At 38.6% G+C, this 13,303-nt stretch overlaps 2 protein-coding genes across 2 annotated transcripts; one reads left to right on the top strand and one right to left on the bottom strand.

The window, feature by feature from the left end:
• The first annotated feature begins 679 nt into the window (after positions 1 to 679).
• Positions 680 to 10,572, top strand: LOC122982367 (obscurin). The gene is made up of 19 exons (XM_044351610.1): positions 680 to 824; positions 920 to 958; positions 1,989 to 2,036; positions 2,781 to 3,071; positions 3,171 to 3,443; positions 3,661 to 3,948; positions 4,467 to 4,727; positions 5,631 to 5,903; positions 6,168 to 6,440; positions 6,626 to 6,895; positions 7,069 to 7,362; positions 7,843 to 8,115; positions 8,205 to 8,319; positions 8,446 to 8,603; positions 8,691 to 8,792; positions 8,953 to 9,021; positions 9,211 to 9,270; positions 9,401 to 9,469; positions 9,616 to 10,572. Exons 1-19 carry the CDS (start codon positions 746 to 748, stop codon positions 9,678 to 9,680), a joined length of 3,300 nt encoding a protein of 1,099 aa, XP_044207545.1. The 5' UTR covers positions 680 to 745; the 3' UTR covers positions 9,681 to 10,572.
• On the bottom strand, positions 10,162 to 12,853 carry apobec2b (apolipoprotein B mRNA editing enzyme, catalytic polypeptide-like 2b). Its single transcript, XM_044351664.1, has 4 exons — positions 12,464 to 12,853; positions 11,392 to 11,572; positions 10,877 to 11,229; positions 10,162 to 10,712 (listed from the first exon to the last, which is right to left on the bottom strand). Exons 1-3 carry the CDS (start codon positions 12,754 to 12,756, stop codon positions 10,879 to 10,881), a joined length of 825 nt encoding a protein of 274 aa, XP_044207599.1. The 5' UTR covers positions 12,757 to 12,853; the 3' UTR covers positions 10,162 to 10,712; positions 10,877 to 10,878.
• Between the last annotated feature and the right edge of the window lie 450 nt (positions 12,854 to 13,303).

The following is a 13,303-nucleotide window of genomic DNA, read 5'->3' as shown; positions in this document are numbered from 1 at the left end:
GAGTTACAGTGAGGATCACATTGTGAATAAACTGCTTTTCCATTTGTATGTCTAGGGAGTGACTTTCAGCTGAAGGTAAAAAGGCTGTCAGAATGATGTTTGCGGTTGAAAGGCTGATCGGTTCACAGAAGTGTAAAAAAAACCTGTAGTTTCCGCTCATGTTCCCAAAATCACGTCATCGCAGGTTAAAAAAGATCTACTCTGAAACTGTTAAGACAGAATAGTTAGAGAGGTTGAGAGCTTTTGTTCTACTTTTAACTCTGTCACTGCTGAAAATATGAGGAATTAGTTTTGATAACTCAAATGAAAATTAACCTCTTCTTAGAACTTAACTGGATAGCGTGACAGATAGTTTGAGACTATCTTGACATCTTTCACATTGAAAGGGAAAAAATACTTTTAAATATACATTTATCTTTACAAGCAGTAGGCTCCATAATATACACAATATTTGCACACAATTTGCAAATCTTGTCAACACATTAACATTTCTGCACAATGTTTCAATACTCTACCTCCCTGCAGCTTTTCAGCACTAACCAGCAATTCAAATTCATGTTGAGAGCGCAAACATCTGAGTGTGGTTGACCAATACATTTCCTGTTGCTTTGACAAAAAAAAAAGCAGATGTCAGAGAGACAGGAAAGCTGTTGTCCTGAGGTGAGTGTAAAGGAACTTCACGCACACGCCCATCTAGTCTGCAGTCTTATTTCCTTTGCTGATCGTCACTTCACAGCAGTTACATATGACTCAACTCAGCAGTACAGCCTCTTCATGTGCAACTCAATGGAAAATGTGGCATCTCAAGGTTTTCAGTGTCATATGTAAGTTTTTATATGTATATTTTTTGTGATTTGTCAAAAAAATTCTTCCTTCTTCTTATTCTTTCATAACAGTCATCATAATTTGATTTTGGCAGATTTCATTGCTGTTTGTGCAGCTCAGGATGCCAGTAGTGGTGAGAAACATTTCTTATACACTGATAAAACATGCAAATACAATGTGTTTTATGCATTGCACTGATTTGAAATAACAATTAAAAGCTATTTCTACTGCTAGTTTAATCACATTTTCTTGTTAACTGAAAATACCTATAAAAATTATATTACCTATTCCACATTTTATGTCTTAAATGTGTTTATCGCCTGTATTAAATGAAAAGCAGACTAAAACAAAGTTTAGGAAGTAGAACGTGAGAAGAGTTAACATGAGGAACATGAAGTACTTTGTTGTAATAAGTTTGGCAGTTCCTACAATCATAGACGCCTGCTGATGCAAGATTAGATTTCCTTATTCTGTGACAGTACTATTGCGTTTTTACATGGTCGTGATTGTCTTATCATATAGACTGTATTGTCAATGTAGTGACTCCACTCTTATGTCATCTCATAGTGCATGTGGTGGACAAAATAATGTAATCAAAGCAAGGCAAGTTTATTTGTATAGCAATTTTCAACAACAAGGCAATTCAAAGTGCTTTACATAGAGCATAAAAGAATATAAAAGCAACACAAGGCAATGTAAATAGACATTTAAATACATTAAAAAGTGTTACATTTGGAAATAAAAAGAAGCTAAAATCAGTACAATGTAATCCAAAATATAGTCCTGTTATGTGTGGTACCTTAAAGTAATTTATGATCATCATTTTTTTAGAGAATATCTCAGAGGTGGTTTAACTCTGGAAGTTTTTGAAACAGCAGTTTTTGATTGTATTGAACTGCATTTTATTGGTGTTCCTGTCACTCTCTTCTGTACTATAACATTAGCTATGTTAATCCCTATCAAAATTATATGACGTCTAATTTAATTAGGTTCAAATTTAACCGAGTGTCCACCTATATGGATTTTTTTTTCTATCAAGCTTTCATGCATGAACACAGAAGTTGACTATTACTGCTGCTGCTGTTTAAATCTAGATATATTTGTAAAGCGCAAATGTCGGTTGTTCTGATTCTGTTCTCCACACTTCTCCTCTTATCCACCAGTCACCAAAGCGTATGGAAAGACCCCAGAGTCGACGGTGCTTCCAATTGGTGAGACTGTAACATCAGTTGTTGCGCCATAAATAAAAATGTAAAACAGTATGAATGATCATGCAGCTTCCTTCAGTTTTCTGAAGGGTTTCTTACTTCCTGAAATCAAGTGTTTCTTTTTTGTAAGGCCTGATTGATATTTACATCATCGGATTCCACTGATTTTGGACAGTAAAATCTACAAAGACAGATGAGAAACAAGAAATCAGAGCTCAATAAATTACATCCAAATTATACCTGACAGTAGGACTTCCAAGGTTTGAATAAGAAAATGCAAAATCAGGGGTGTTGTCAAAAGTGTTCTAGCGGTTATCTTTACTGTCTGTGCTGGTTTATATATAGATAACATCACAACGTGGTTTGTCTCTTCTCCTTTTAGAAGAAATTTGTTAAAATTCACAGAATATAACTGAGCTGTTATTGACATAATTTATTACATTATTAATATATTTTAACTCTATTTCAAGGTATATTTTCCCTCTGATGTTGTAGTCCTTTTTAATATTATGAATTTTTAAATCGATGAATAGTTCATAAGAGAAGGAATCAATTGTCATTTTGGAGGTGCATGCATTTAATTTTTAACTGCATTAAATGCATAAATCATAACAAGAAGAACTCAAAAAACTCATTCCACGATAAGGCTCCTAATGCAAACTGACTTAAATGTACATGGATAATTCAGCCATATGTTATTTCTAATTCTATGAATATAATTGAGACTATATTCTAATAAACCTCCAGGGCCTCCTCCCGTACCATCTCTGCAGTCACAATCACCATTGGATGTGTTCCCCTCTGAGAAAGTGGAGTTCAATTGTAGTGTCAGCGGCAGCTCTAAGTGGACCTTCACCTGGAAAGTAAATGGACAGCCAGTAAACGATACAGACCCAAATTTGTCTTTAGATGGGGAAGGATCAAAGCTTACAATCAAAGCATCACAAGCACATTCTGGAAGTTATGTCTGTCAAGGTCATGACACAACAAACAAAGTTACCACTGCAGATAGCAACTCACTCAAACTCAATGTTTATGGTAAGTTTTATTATCCTCTATCACTCATATTTATGTTGTGTGTCTAGCCAGCAGATGTAGATTGACATGCTTCCCCTTTTCTCTCTTCTTTATAATTAGAAAACAAGCCCAAGCCCACTGTGGTCCTAACTCCGAAGTATGACAAGTTGTTTCCAGGAGAGTCTGTCACCTTCAAATGCACGGTCAACGTGTTCTCTGCATGGGAATATCTGTGGTACCATAATGGGAATGAAATTCAAGGATTTAATAATGATACGTATAACATTAATTCTTTAGCTCATCCTAACAGTGGACAGTACCGGTGCAAGGCTAAAAGAGGCAAAGAGCCATTCTTCACAGAGGAGAGTGAAACAACAACTCTGCAGGTTTCTGGTACGCATACGACCACTAACTAGGTCACACTGCTGCACGACATACAGTTTGACCACTTAATTCGTGAGCCTTTATGCACATGTGTATGGTACAAATTATGCACTCAACATTTCTGTGCTCTTTTCTCCTATTTGTTTCTGATGAAGTAAGTTATTTTCATTAGGTTTTATCTTAAATTCAAAAATTTTGAAGATTTCCTTGCGATGCGTATTTTCAGACCCACCGACACCGTCTCTGAAGGTGCGTACTCCCTGGTCAGATGTGTTCTACACTGAGAATGTAGAAATGAGCTGTGAAGTTGACAGCCCTGACTGGACATTCATCTGGTTCAGAGATGGACAACATGTCAAGGAAGCCAATGACCTGGAACTGGAGGAAGACGGATCATCTCTCAACATCACTTCAGCCACTCAAACCCATCAAGGAGTCTATACCTGCAAAGCTCAGCTCGGACTCAGGGGTGTCACCTCTAGAGAAAGCAACCCAGCTCAGGTCATAGTTTATGGTAAGCTCTCATGCCTCTGGGTAGCATTAAATTAACTTTACATGAATTCAGTTAGCTTAAAGAAATAGTCTGATATTTTGTGAAATATGCTTAATCACTTTCTTGCCAAGAGTTAGATGAGAAGGTTGGTGTCATTTGTGTACAGTAGATAATAGGAAGCTTAAATGCCGCGTTCATGTCATATCCCAGTTCCCGTAATTACAATGTTCCAACTTGTAAATGGCGTTCATGTCAGCCTTCACGATGTAATTATGACTGGTAAACTGGGTTTTTGGCTGAACTGAGCTGGCTGAATGCAGTGGTATCTCCTCAACTCTCACCAAGAAAGTGAACATGCTTATTTCTCAAAATGTCGAATTATTCTTTCAGAAATACTGTTACTACCTCTTAATTTAGATATTCATTTCCAAAAGAACATTTGAGCACTTCATTTAGGTGGCCAAGTGTTGTAAGACTGCTTCTCAAGCTATGAGGTAAAGAGTAGCGATTATATGGTGTGAACTGTCTCTCTGTTTTAGACAACACACCCAAACCAACTTTGAGCAAGGATCCTGGTCTAAACCCGATGTATGTTGGAGAAAACGTGAAATTTACTTGCAAAGTTAATGTGTCCACTGGCTGGGAGTATCAGTGGTACAAAGATGGAAAGAAGCTCACTGACACCAGTGAAACCATCGACATCCGTCTTGGTCCTTCTGATGGGGGGAAGTACTTGTGCAAAGCCTCTAGAGGTGGTATTAAGCCAGCCGACAGTAACATGATGACTCAAGATGTTCATGGTAAGTTAAAAACAGCAAAGTAATATTATTTTAAGATTGTATCTCAAAAAATATTCAATTGCTTGTTTTAAATGTGTAAGATGCATATCATCTATTATATGTGAATGAGTTATTTTCCGCTACCTTTACTAAAGCCTTAAAAACCTGCTCTTGAAGTCAGTGAAACAGCCCTTTGATATCATTTTGCTTTCGTCAATTGATGCATTTTCTGTTGAAACAGGATGTTGTGGTGAAGCATAATACAGGGAGGGATAGAAGTGTGTGGTATGTACATAGCGGTGGAATATCGCTTAAGGAGAGAGATGAGGTTTTGTGTGAGGGGAGGTGTGCTGTTGCTTGTTAACAAAGTGAAAAAACATCAGAATGACTCATTTTAACAGTTTACACAGTTTCATTTAAAAGTTCAAAAGACTTATTGAGTCAGACAGAATTATTGCGTCAGTTAAGTCTTTAACATTTTGGGCTCTTTTGTGTTTCAACTGTTAAGACAATCCTGACGTCTTCTTTCATGTCAACACTTTATTAAGTCGGCGCTTTTGTCTGGTTGTGCTCCTATATCTCTAAAAAACACCATGGTGGTTTTTACTTTTTGTTTTGTTTTGAAAAAATACCTTTTTTTGTAGCTAGTTCCTTTTTTTTTACAGATTCAATTAATCTTTCTTTTGTTTATCAGTATTTAAGTAGGTTTAATCCCATTAATCCTGGCTTAAGCAAGCTTTTAAAAATATTTTACAATTTTATGTCATCTTCATTTAGATACACTAAAGTTGTGTATGATAGAAGCAGATACAACAATTGTGTTGACTGTGCTTATCTAATGATTTATACTGTATAGTAAATTCAAATACAATCAGGATATCAACAAGGGTTTAAAAAGGGGCTAATGTGTCTGTCTCTTTTTAGAAATTCCTGTTCCAACTTTGGAGCTAAACACCCAGTGGTTGGATGTGTTCCCCACTGAGAGTGTGAAGTTCAGCTGTAAGATGCAGAACAACCTTGACTGGACATATACATGGTACAGAGATGGTCTGCGGATCCAGACTGATAATAGAAAAGCTACTCTTTCCATCAACTCTGCTTCAGATTCAGATGCAGGACAATATAAGTGCAAAGGACATCTCAGCGGCAGGTCTGTCAACAGCCGCTATAGTTCTGGACTTAATCTCACAGTATATGGTGAGTTTTTTGTTTTTTTTTAAAAATTGACATAAAAATAACAGTAATTAGCTAACGTGGCACACCTGAAGAGTAAGCAGGTGGAGAGAGAGGGAGGGGATATATAATTAGGAATGTTTTCTTACATTTTGGGCGATATGGGAAGGGGGGGTGGTCTGGAGTAAATATCTGATTAAATACATCTGGTTGAAGCTTCTTTTTAAACTGTATGCAGTGTAGTTAAAAAAAAATACTGATGTCAATGGTGTGTTTGTGTACCCTCAGATAAGAAACCCAGCGTCATTTTGACACAGGATCCAGAGTACAAGGTGATGTTCGCAGGAGAATCAGTCTCTTTCAGCTGTCACATTAATGTCTCCTCTGGATGGGAGTACCAGTGGTTCAAAGATGGCACTAAACTCAACGAAACTTCAAATAAGTATTCGATCAGCTCTGTTGCAAAAGCAAATAGCGGATCATATACATGCCGAGCAAAAAGAGGAAAGGATAAAGAATTCCACGTCGACTCCAGTCAGGCTATAAAACTTGAAGTTCGAGGTAAGTTTCTGTAGACTTCCTCCTAATATTTATTTGTAGTGTGCAGGCGTTGAATGAGTTGCAGTGCATCTCTGGTCAGTTATGATCCTATTACTCTATCTGGCTAGTCAGATTTTTTTATGAACAGGTTAACAGCTGCTGATATCACATAATACACATGCATTTCTTCTTCTTTGTGTGTTTAGAGAATAAGCCGAAGCCCTCAGTGATTCGACAGCCAAGTGGTGCTAATGTGTACACCGGAGAGTCAGTGTCCTTCAAATGTGAACTTGAAATCCCATCGGGTTGGCGGTATTCCTGGTACAAAGATGAAGAACACCTACCACACACTAACAGCAGTTTTGAGATTCATAATGCCACTTCATTGAACAACGGGACCTATAAGTGCAATGCCACAAGAGATAAAACAGGGTTCCAATCAGAGCATAGTGATGAACAGATCTTACGTATATCTGGTGAGCCAAAGAAAGTTACTTTGTGTTGTCGTGTTGTGATGTGTATTATTTACCGCTGTCATAATCTGTATTTATGTTTTTTTAATGCTGTACAATGTTGTGGTGAAAATCACATAAAAAGAGCATATCTCCAAGGGTACTGAAAGGGGGCTAATGTGTGTGTCTATTTTTAGAAATTCCTGTTCCATTGGTGAAGAAAGGCAGCCCGTGGTTGGATGTGTTCCCCAATGAGAGTGTAAGTTTGACCTGTGGGATGACGGAGATCAGAAGTGACTGGACATATATATGGTACCGAGATGGTCAGGAGATCCAGCCTGATGATGCTGTGACTTTTGACCTGGATGGAACTACTCTGTCCATCAGGTCTGCTTCAGCCTCACACCGTGGACAGTACAGCTGCTCAGGAAAATTCAAGAGCAGAAATGTCACAAGCAACCCCGGTCGTACAGTAACACTTCGTGTTTACGGTGAGTGTTTTTTCCCTTTGTTTTGACTCACTTTTAAAGATAAATACTTAAAAATTGTTTTATCTTGCATCTTGTCACGCTGATAGATGTGGCTTGTGGGATTTTTACATAAGCACATTATTTTAAAAGAATGGTTTGACATTTGGGGAAATACACTTATTTCCTTTCTTGCTAATAGTCCTATGAGAATATTGATACCACTCTCAGATATGAGAGTGGTATTGATCTTCTCGTGTAACTCTAGGAACAAAAGTGAATATGCATATTTCCCAAAATTTCAAACTATTCCTTTAACAAACTGCTTGCTCAAACTTGCTTTCAATCAGGTGAGGAAGTATAGTTTCAGCATATCAAAATAGTCACTGAAAGCATCTACTAAAGCTTCTTCTTACTCTGGGCTGTGCAGTTTGATTTACATTAAAATGCTGTCATACAGCATCATAACAGCAATGACATTATTCCATTATTATTAACCCTCAGATACAAAACCCAGTATCAAACTGATGCAGAGACCCCACTCCAAGGTGATGCACACTGGAGATGAAGTCTTCTTTAGCTGTCACGTCAATGTCTCTTCTGGATGGGAGTACCTGTTTTACAAAGATGAGAATCCACTTGTTGCATCTGGAAACAATTATTCCATCAGGTCTGTTGTGACAACAGACACTGGATCATATGAATGCAAAGCTAAAAGAGGAAAGGAGAAAGTCTTTCAAACAGATGAGACTCAGGCTTCAAGGCTTGACATTGAAGGTAAGTTTTCATTGACTTCCCTCTATCATTTTTCTGTATGTATGCAAGTGTTGAATGTGTTTATCAAAGTTTTCATTGTGTTTCTGCAGAACGCCCGAGCACAGCTATAGTCCTGTTAACTGGCTGGTCGGAGGTCTTTTCTACTGACAGCCTGATACTCAAATGTGAGGTGAAGGAAGGCCAGTACGCATGGAACTACACATGGTAATACACATCAAAAACACCAGTTTATACTATGTAGTTAAGTGTTCTAAATGTATTTGCATGTATACTATACTATATACTATGTGCATTTCTTTGTGAAAATTAAAACATACTAAATTTAAACAGGTCCAAAGAGGGGGAACCAATCAATCAAACGTTTTCCGAGAAATATACCGTCACACCCCACAATAACCCTGAGCAGAGCCTGTACACGTGCCGGGGTGTCCGCACCGCAAGACCATTTTACTCAAAAGACAGTCAGTCTTTCGCAACCAAGAACCTTCGTGAGTACAATCAAAGTCTAGAAGTTCTGAATTTTTACCCTACAAGTATTCTCTCTCACATTCATTCTCTCTGTCTTTTATCTCTAGTTTTGAAGAGGAGGGTGCTTCTTTCCATCTCTGGCTGTCTCTTCTTTGGCATCATTGCCGTCTTCATTGGATGTATTGCCCTCAGAGTCTTCCACAAACCAGGTTTTACTTAAGTTTTAGTTTCTTTTTGAGTGCATGCATTCTTTAAAAAACTGCATTACTAAAAATGGCATCCTGACACTTTGATCTCAAAGTGACAAACCTAAGCCAATGTCTCTTTTAGTTACAATGACGTGACCTTGTTTCTTTTCTAATCATATAGTGGATGAGTACGAGAAGCCAGAGGAGGCCGAGCTGTTTCTCACCATGGCTCAACTGAAGGACCGTGGCGGTATGTTGACACAAGCTGGTAGCCATTTCCTCATATGCTGCACATACTGCCCGCCCTCTGAGTTTTTTTTTCTTTGAACTGACAGTTTGTGAAACCACCTACTGATATTTTAAAGTTGAGGTCTGACTTTCCTAGTTTGCCATTAGCTGGTGGTGCTCTTGTATTTAAGTTCCCTCCTCCCTCCTACAGATGCACCCAGTCCAATGGTTGATTATGTCACTGATGAAGCACTGAATGCTCCATCTAAAGGTAAAGAACCCATAGATAAGAAATGCAGATAAATAAAGAATGATTACTATATCGTACGTTCCCTGGACTCATTCCTCACTGACTGTTTATCTTTGCTTTGTTGTTTTTTTACAAACAATTTGACCTGCAGAAGGTGAAGAGAATGGCAAGATTTGCAGTGAATCAACACCACTACCAATAACCTCGCCGGAGGACGAAGGTAATATTATTATAATACATATACATTTTTCCAATTTAACATACTCTTTATGATGATGGGTGCGGTGCCAGTTACTCATAGCTAAGGCATAATATATTACTGATCCATCTTGCTCAACCACATCTTATTCTTTCTTGTCTTTCTAGCTGCGACGGCTGAGAACCCTGATACAGCAGAAAACGGTGGTGGGCTGGTTTCCTTTAAACAATAAGTCACTGAAGATGTATTTGCTTCATTTTAGCAGGTAACTATTAAGAAGGCTTTAGACTTGCAACAGCCCTGCAAGGCCTTAATAGTCATTTCGCATCAGAAAACTGAATTTTTGTATGTATGAAAACTGGAGAAACAATTGCGCAATGCTTACAACTAGTGGGACAGAAAATATAAATCTGTTGCCATGTTTGCATTAGTGTTAAAGTAAAGCTGATGCTGATTAGAATTCAGTCATGAGTTTTAAATGTCAATAGTTTTAGATGTGTCATGTCATGACTTGTGTGGACAGATGGAAATTTTGCACCATTGGTGGGGCTATATGTAAAATCAAATAATCACTAAATTTACTGTAATTAACCATGACAAATTTCTTTGGAATCTATCAAATAGTTGTTGAGATATTATTCTCCAGACCAAAATGCTGGACCATACAACTATGTACTGTTATTCTGTATAAAACATTACTTGGTTGCACAATATTGTTTGAAATTGTACATTTTTTAATCCACAGCACTGATGAATTTACTTAAGGCACTGATAAAATATGAAACATTATTTATGTTATCACAATCTATCATATACAATGTCAGCTTTCATATAAATCAATGTTAGTTATTATACTGTACATATGTGATAATCTGTATGACTTTCTCCTTCAGTTAGTGTTTCAATTCTTAGAACAAACACCAGATGTCAGTAGATATAAGAAGTCAGGCTTCTCCAAAGCCTGAAACGCTGTAAATGGTTCTGCAATGAATGTTATTACTTTGTTATTCTAAAGCGACCAGTTCGATATAGTATATTTTTTTACAATAAGTAATGCTATAGAAATGCCATTCGCGCATTTGTGTCTGCCTATGAAATTATCAAAATAAAAAATACAAAATGTTGCCACGAGTGTTCATTCAAACTAATACTGATCTGCACCATCACATGTGACTGCAAGAAACACATTTTCAACCAGAGGGAATTTCACAAGTAGGCCGATTTGTGGTTCAGTCAGTGGGGAGATCTCGTCCATCAAGTGGACCTGTGACAGTAACAAGACAGTGGACAAGAGACACAAGAAGAAGAGAGTAATTATTCTCTCTCTCTCTCTCACACACACCCACCCACACACACACACACACACACACACACATACACATCTTAAAATCAAAAGGCCCACAGAAGGCATGTAGATACAAGACTCACATCTACTTGAGGATATCAGCCAGTTTCTCCATATAGTAGTCATAGTTCTCCTGACAATCCTCCCAGGGTGTAAAGGTCTCATCCTCCTCTTTCTCCACATACGTCTCCCAAACAAGCAGGAAGTCACGCGGCTTCATCATCCTCATTTTACAGCCAGCACTCACCAGGGCCTTCAGCCCTTGTACTATCTCTGGCTGCTCCCACTCAAAGAGACGAGAGCAGAATATGCAGAGACGGAGCTTTTTATTCTTTTGCAGGATCTTGGCCAGCTTGTCTGCACAAGCCACGCAGGGACTGGATGATACGTACCATGTGACATCAAACTCCTGAGAAGAATTGCAGTTAGGAAGCACCTGGAACAAAAGAGGGAGGATTTATTGAGGTATAGAAGAGCTATAACAATCATGAGAGAAGTGCAACTGCTTGCAAACATAGAAAGAAGACCTACCATGGTGTTCACATATGTGCAACATGATGCTACAGTAAGAACAGCTGACTGTGCGAGCATTCATTACCTGTTGAAAGAAGGCCTCTTCGACGTGAGCTGTGGCATGTTCATCCTCCATATAACCTTTCAGAGGCTCTGTGCTGCCTCCTGCTGTATCCACTCTGTAGCACAGTAGGGTCTTGTTCCTCCCTGATGAGTATTCCACATTCCTGAACTGAAACTTGAAGTAGAACGGGCTCATCTGTTCCCTAGTGGAGAGTGAAATTGAGAGTTTCCATAAATCTAATATTAAGCAGCCTGTTTTGACAGTGCTGTCATCACCATTAGGGTTTTTTAGTGCATAAAGGTTAGATTGGCAACTCAGAGTGAAAAACCCTACCAGCATGATACATCTTTCAACGTTTTTTTCACTTTTATCTGTGACCTTTAATCATGGTGCATGACAACACTATCCAGGTGAAAAGGCATTCACTTCCTGGCATAGCACTATGAGTATGAGTACGAGTCACTTATTTTGTGATGAATTTGTCAACCATCAAAGACACAGTAAGACAATAATAAAAGAGTAATGACAGCAAGATCTCAACAAGGGTGACACAGTGAATAGAATATTAACGGGGATACCACTGAGTAAACTGACGTTTCTATAAATATTATTGGCTTTCAAATCATCCCATGGACTGTGGATGTGCCATGCCTATCATGATTCAGGCACAAACACATACTTAACCTGCCTTTCTTTGTTAATCTATTGACATATAAAACGTGAATAGCCACATGGATAACACAAATAGATCTATTATAGCTTTGATATCATATAAATAATACTAAAAGGACAACAACTGGGGGGGTAGATGCTAAGCAGACAGATACACCAGGCCGGCATCTGTGTCGACTCTGTGACTCATTCCTATTCTTACTGCTGGGTTAATAATGATGGCAGGTGCAAGTCATTAGTATCCTCTCTCACTGAAATCAAATATAGTACACAGGCATACAGAAAGACAAGAAAAACAAATTTTACTCCAAAAGAAATCCACCTAACCAAAATATGGATGTGTGAAAGAGTAAAAACAGGTATGTAAGTGGGACACACTGACTCTGACATCTTTGTGGTGTATGTATATAATCTTACAAACCCTGTGACGATCTCGAACGGTGGCAGTTCAATGGGCTGAAACTCTCCATTTTCTTCACTGTTCTGCGCCTCCGCCGCTGTTGCCCCTTCACCTTCCCCATTCTTCTTCTCTTCATCCGCCTTGGGCTTCTCGGGGGTCTTCTCTGGTTTGCTCCTCTGAGTTGTGAGCTTGTCAGGCTTTTTCACAAGTTTCTCCTTCCCCTTTTCCTTGTCTTTATCCTTCTCATCATTCGTTTTGTTTTCCACCTTCTTCTCTTTCTTCTTAACACTTAACCGGCTGTTTCTGTCGGCCATGATTTTGTGTGAATGAGTGTTAGATAAAGAGAGGGAGGGAGAGAGAGCGGGAGAGTTGGTGTAAGTGGAGTGATAACCCTAGTGCTGTTACAGAAATAGATCCCATTGTGTGCCGTGGTCTGAGTCACAACGTGTGCATGTCTGGCTGGGGCAGGGGGTAGGTGGCTCAGTTAACTCACCCCCCCCTCCTCTTTCCATGCCCTGGCTGTTGAAAGGCCAAAGGATGACAAAAGAGTAAGTGCCCATGTGTTGCCTGACGAAGGACATACATTTCTTCCACACTTTATACAGTTGCCAAATAAAGAAAGGAAACTACTACTATTTTGTGTATAAATATGCAACACAACAAGCAGTAGCTCTTTAATCCACCAGACTTTCTAACTGTCAGAAGGTCAGCAACAGGCAGGTTATTAATAACGATGCTTAGCTGTGTGTGTGTGAGAGTGTGTATGTGAGTGTGTGTATGGGGTGACCAGGGTTCTCTTGATACTGAACACCGCTTTTCTTTGTGCCAAATCTGATGTCCTGCAGCCCTTTGGTGCTTAGC

This window comes from Thunnus albacares, chromosome 5 (genome assembly GCF_914725855.1).
Source record: "Thunnus albacares chromosome 5, fThuAlb1.1, whole genome shotgun sequence".
Classification (NCBI taxonomy): Eukaryota; Metazoa; Chordata; class Actinopteri; order Scombriformes; family Scombridae; genus Thunnus; species Thunnus albacares.
Note: the sequence above shows the minus strand (reverse complement) of the source record. Positions and strands in the feature narration are given on the sequence as shown.

Coding starts and splice junctions, on each gene's coding strand:
- LOC122982367 (XM_044351610.1), top strand. CDS start 746: ATGACTCAACTCAGCAGTACAGCCTCTTCATGTGCAACTCAATGGAAA. Junction 3,444..3,660: donor AACAACTCTGCAGGTTTCTG/GTACGCATACGA, acceptor GCGTATTTTCAG/ACCCACCGACACCGTCTCTG. Junction 3,949..4,466: donor AGCTCAGGTCATAGTTTATG/GTAAGCTCTCAT, acceptor TCTCTGTTTTAG/ACAACACACCCAAACCAACT.
- apobec2b (XM_044351664.1), bottom strand. CDS start 12,756: ATGGCCGACAGAAACAGCCGGTTAAGTGTTAAGAAGAAAGAGAAGAAG. Junction 11,573..12,463: donor CCGTTCGAGATCGTCACAGG/GTTTGTAAGATT, acceptor ACTCTCCACTAG/GGAACAGATGAGCCCGTTCT. Junction 11,230..11,391: donor AAGAGGCCTTCTTTCAACAG/GTAATGAATGCT, acceptor CTTTTGTTCCAG/GTGCTTCCTAACTGCAATTC.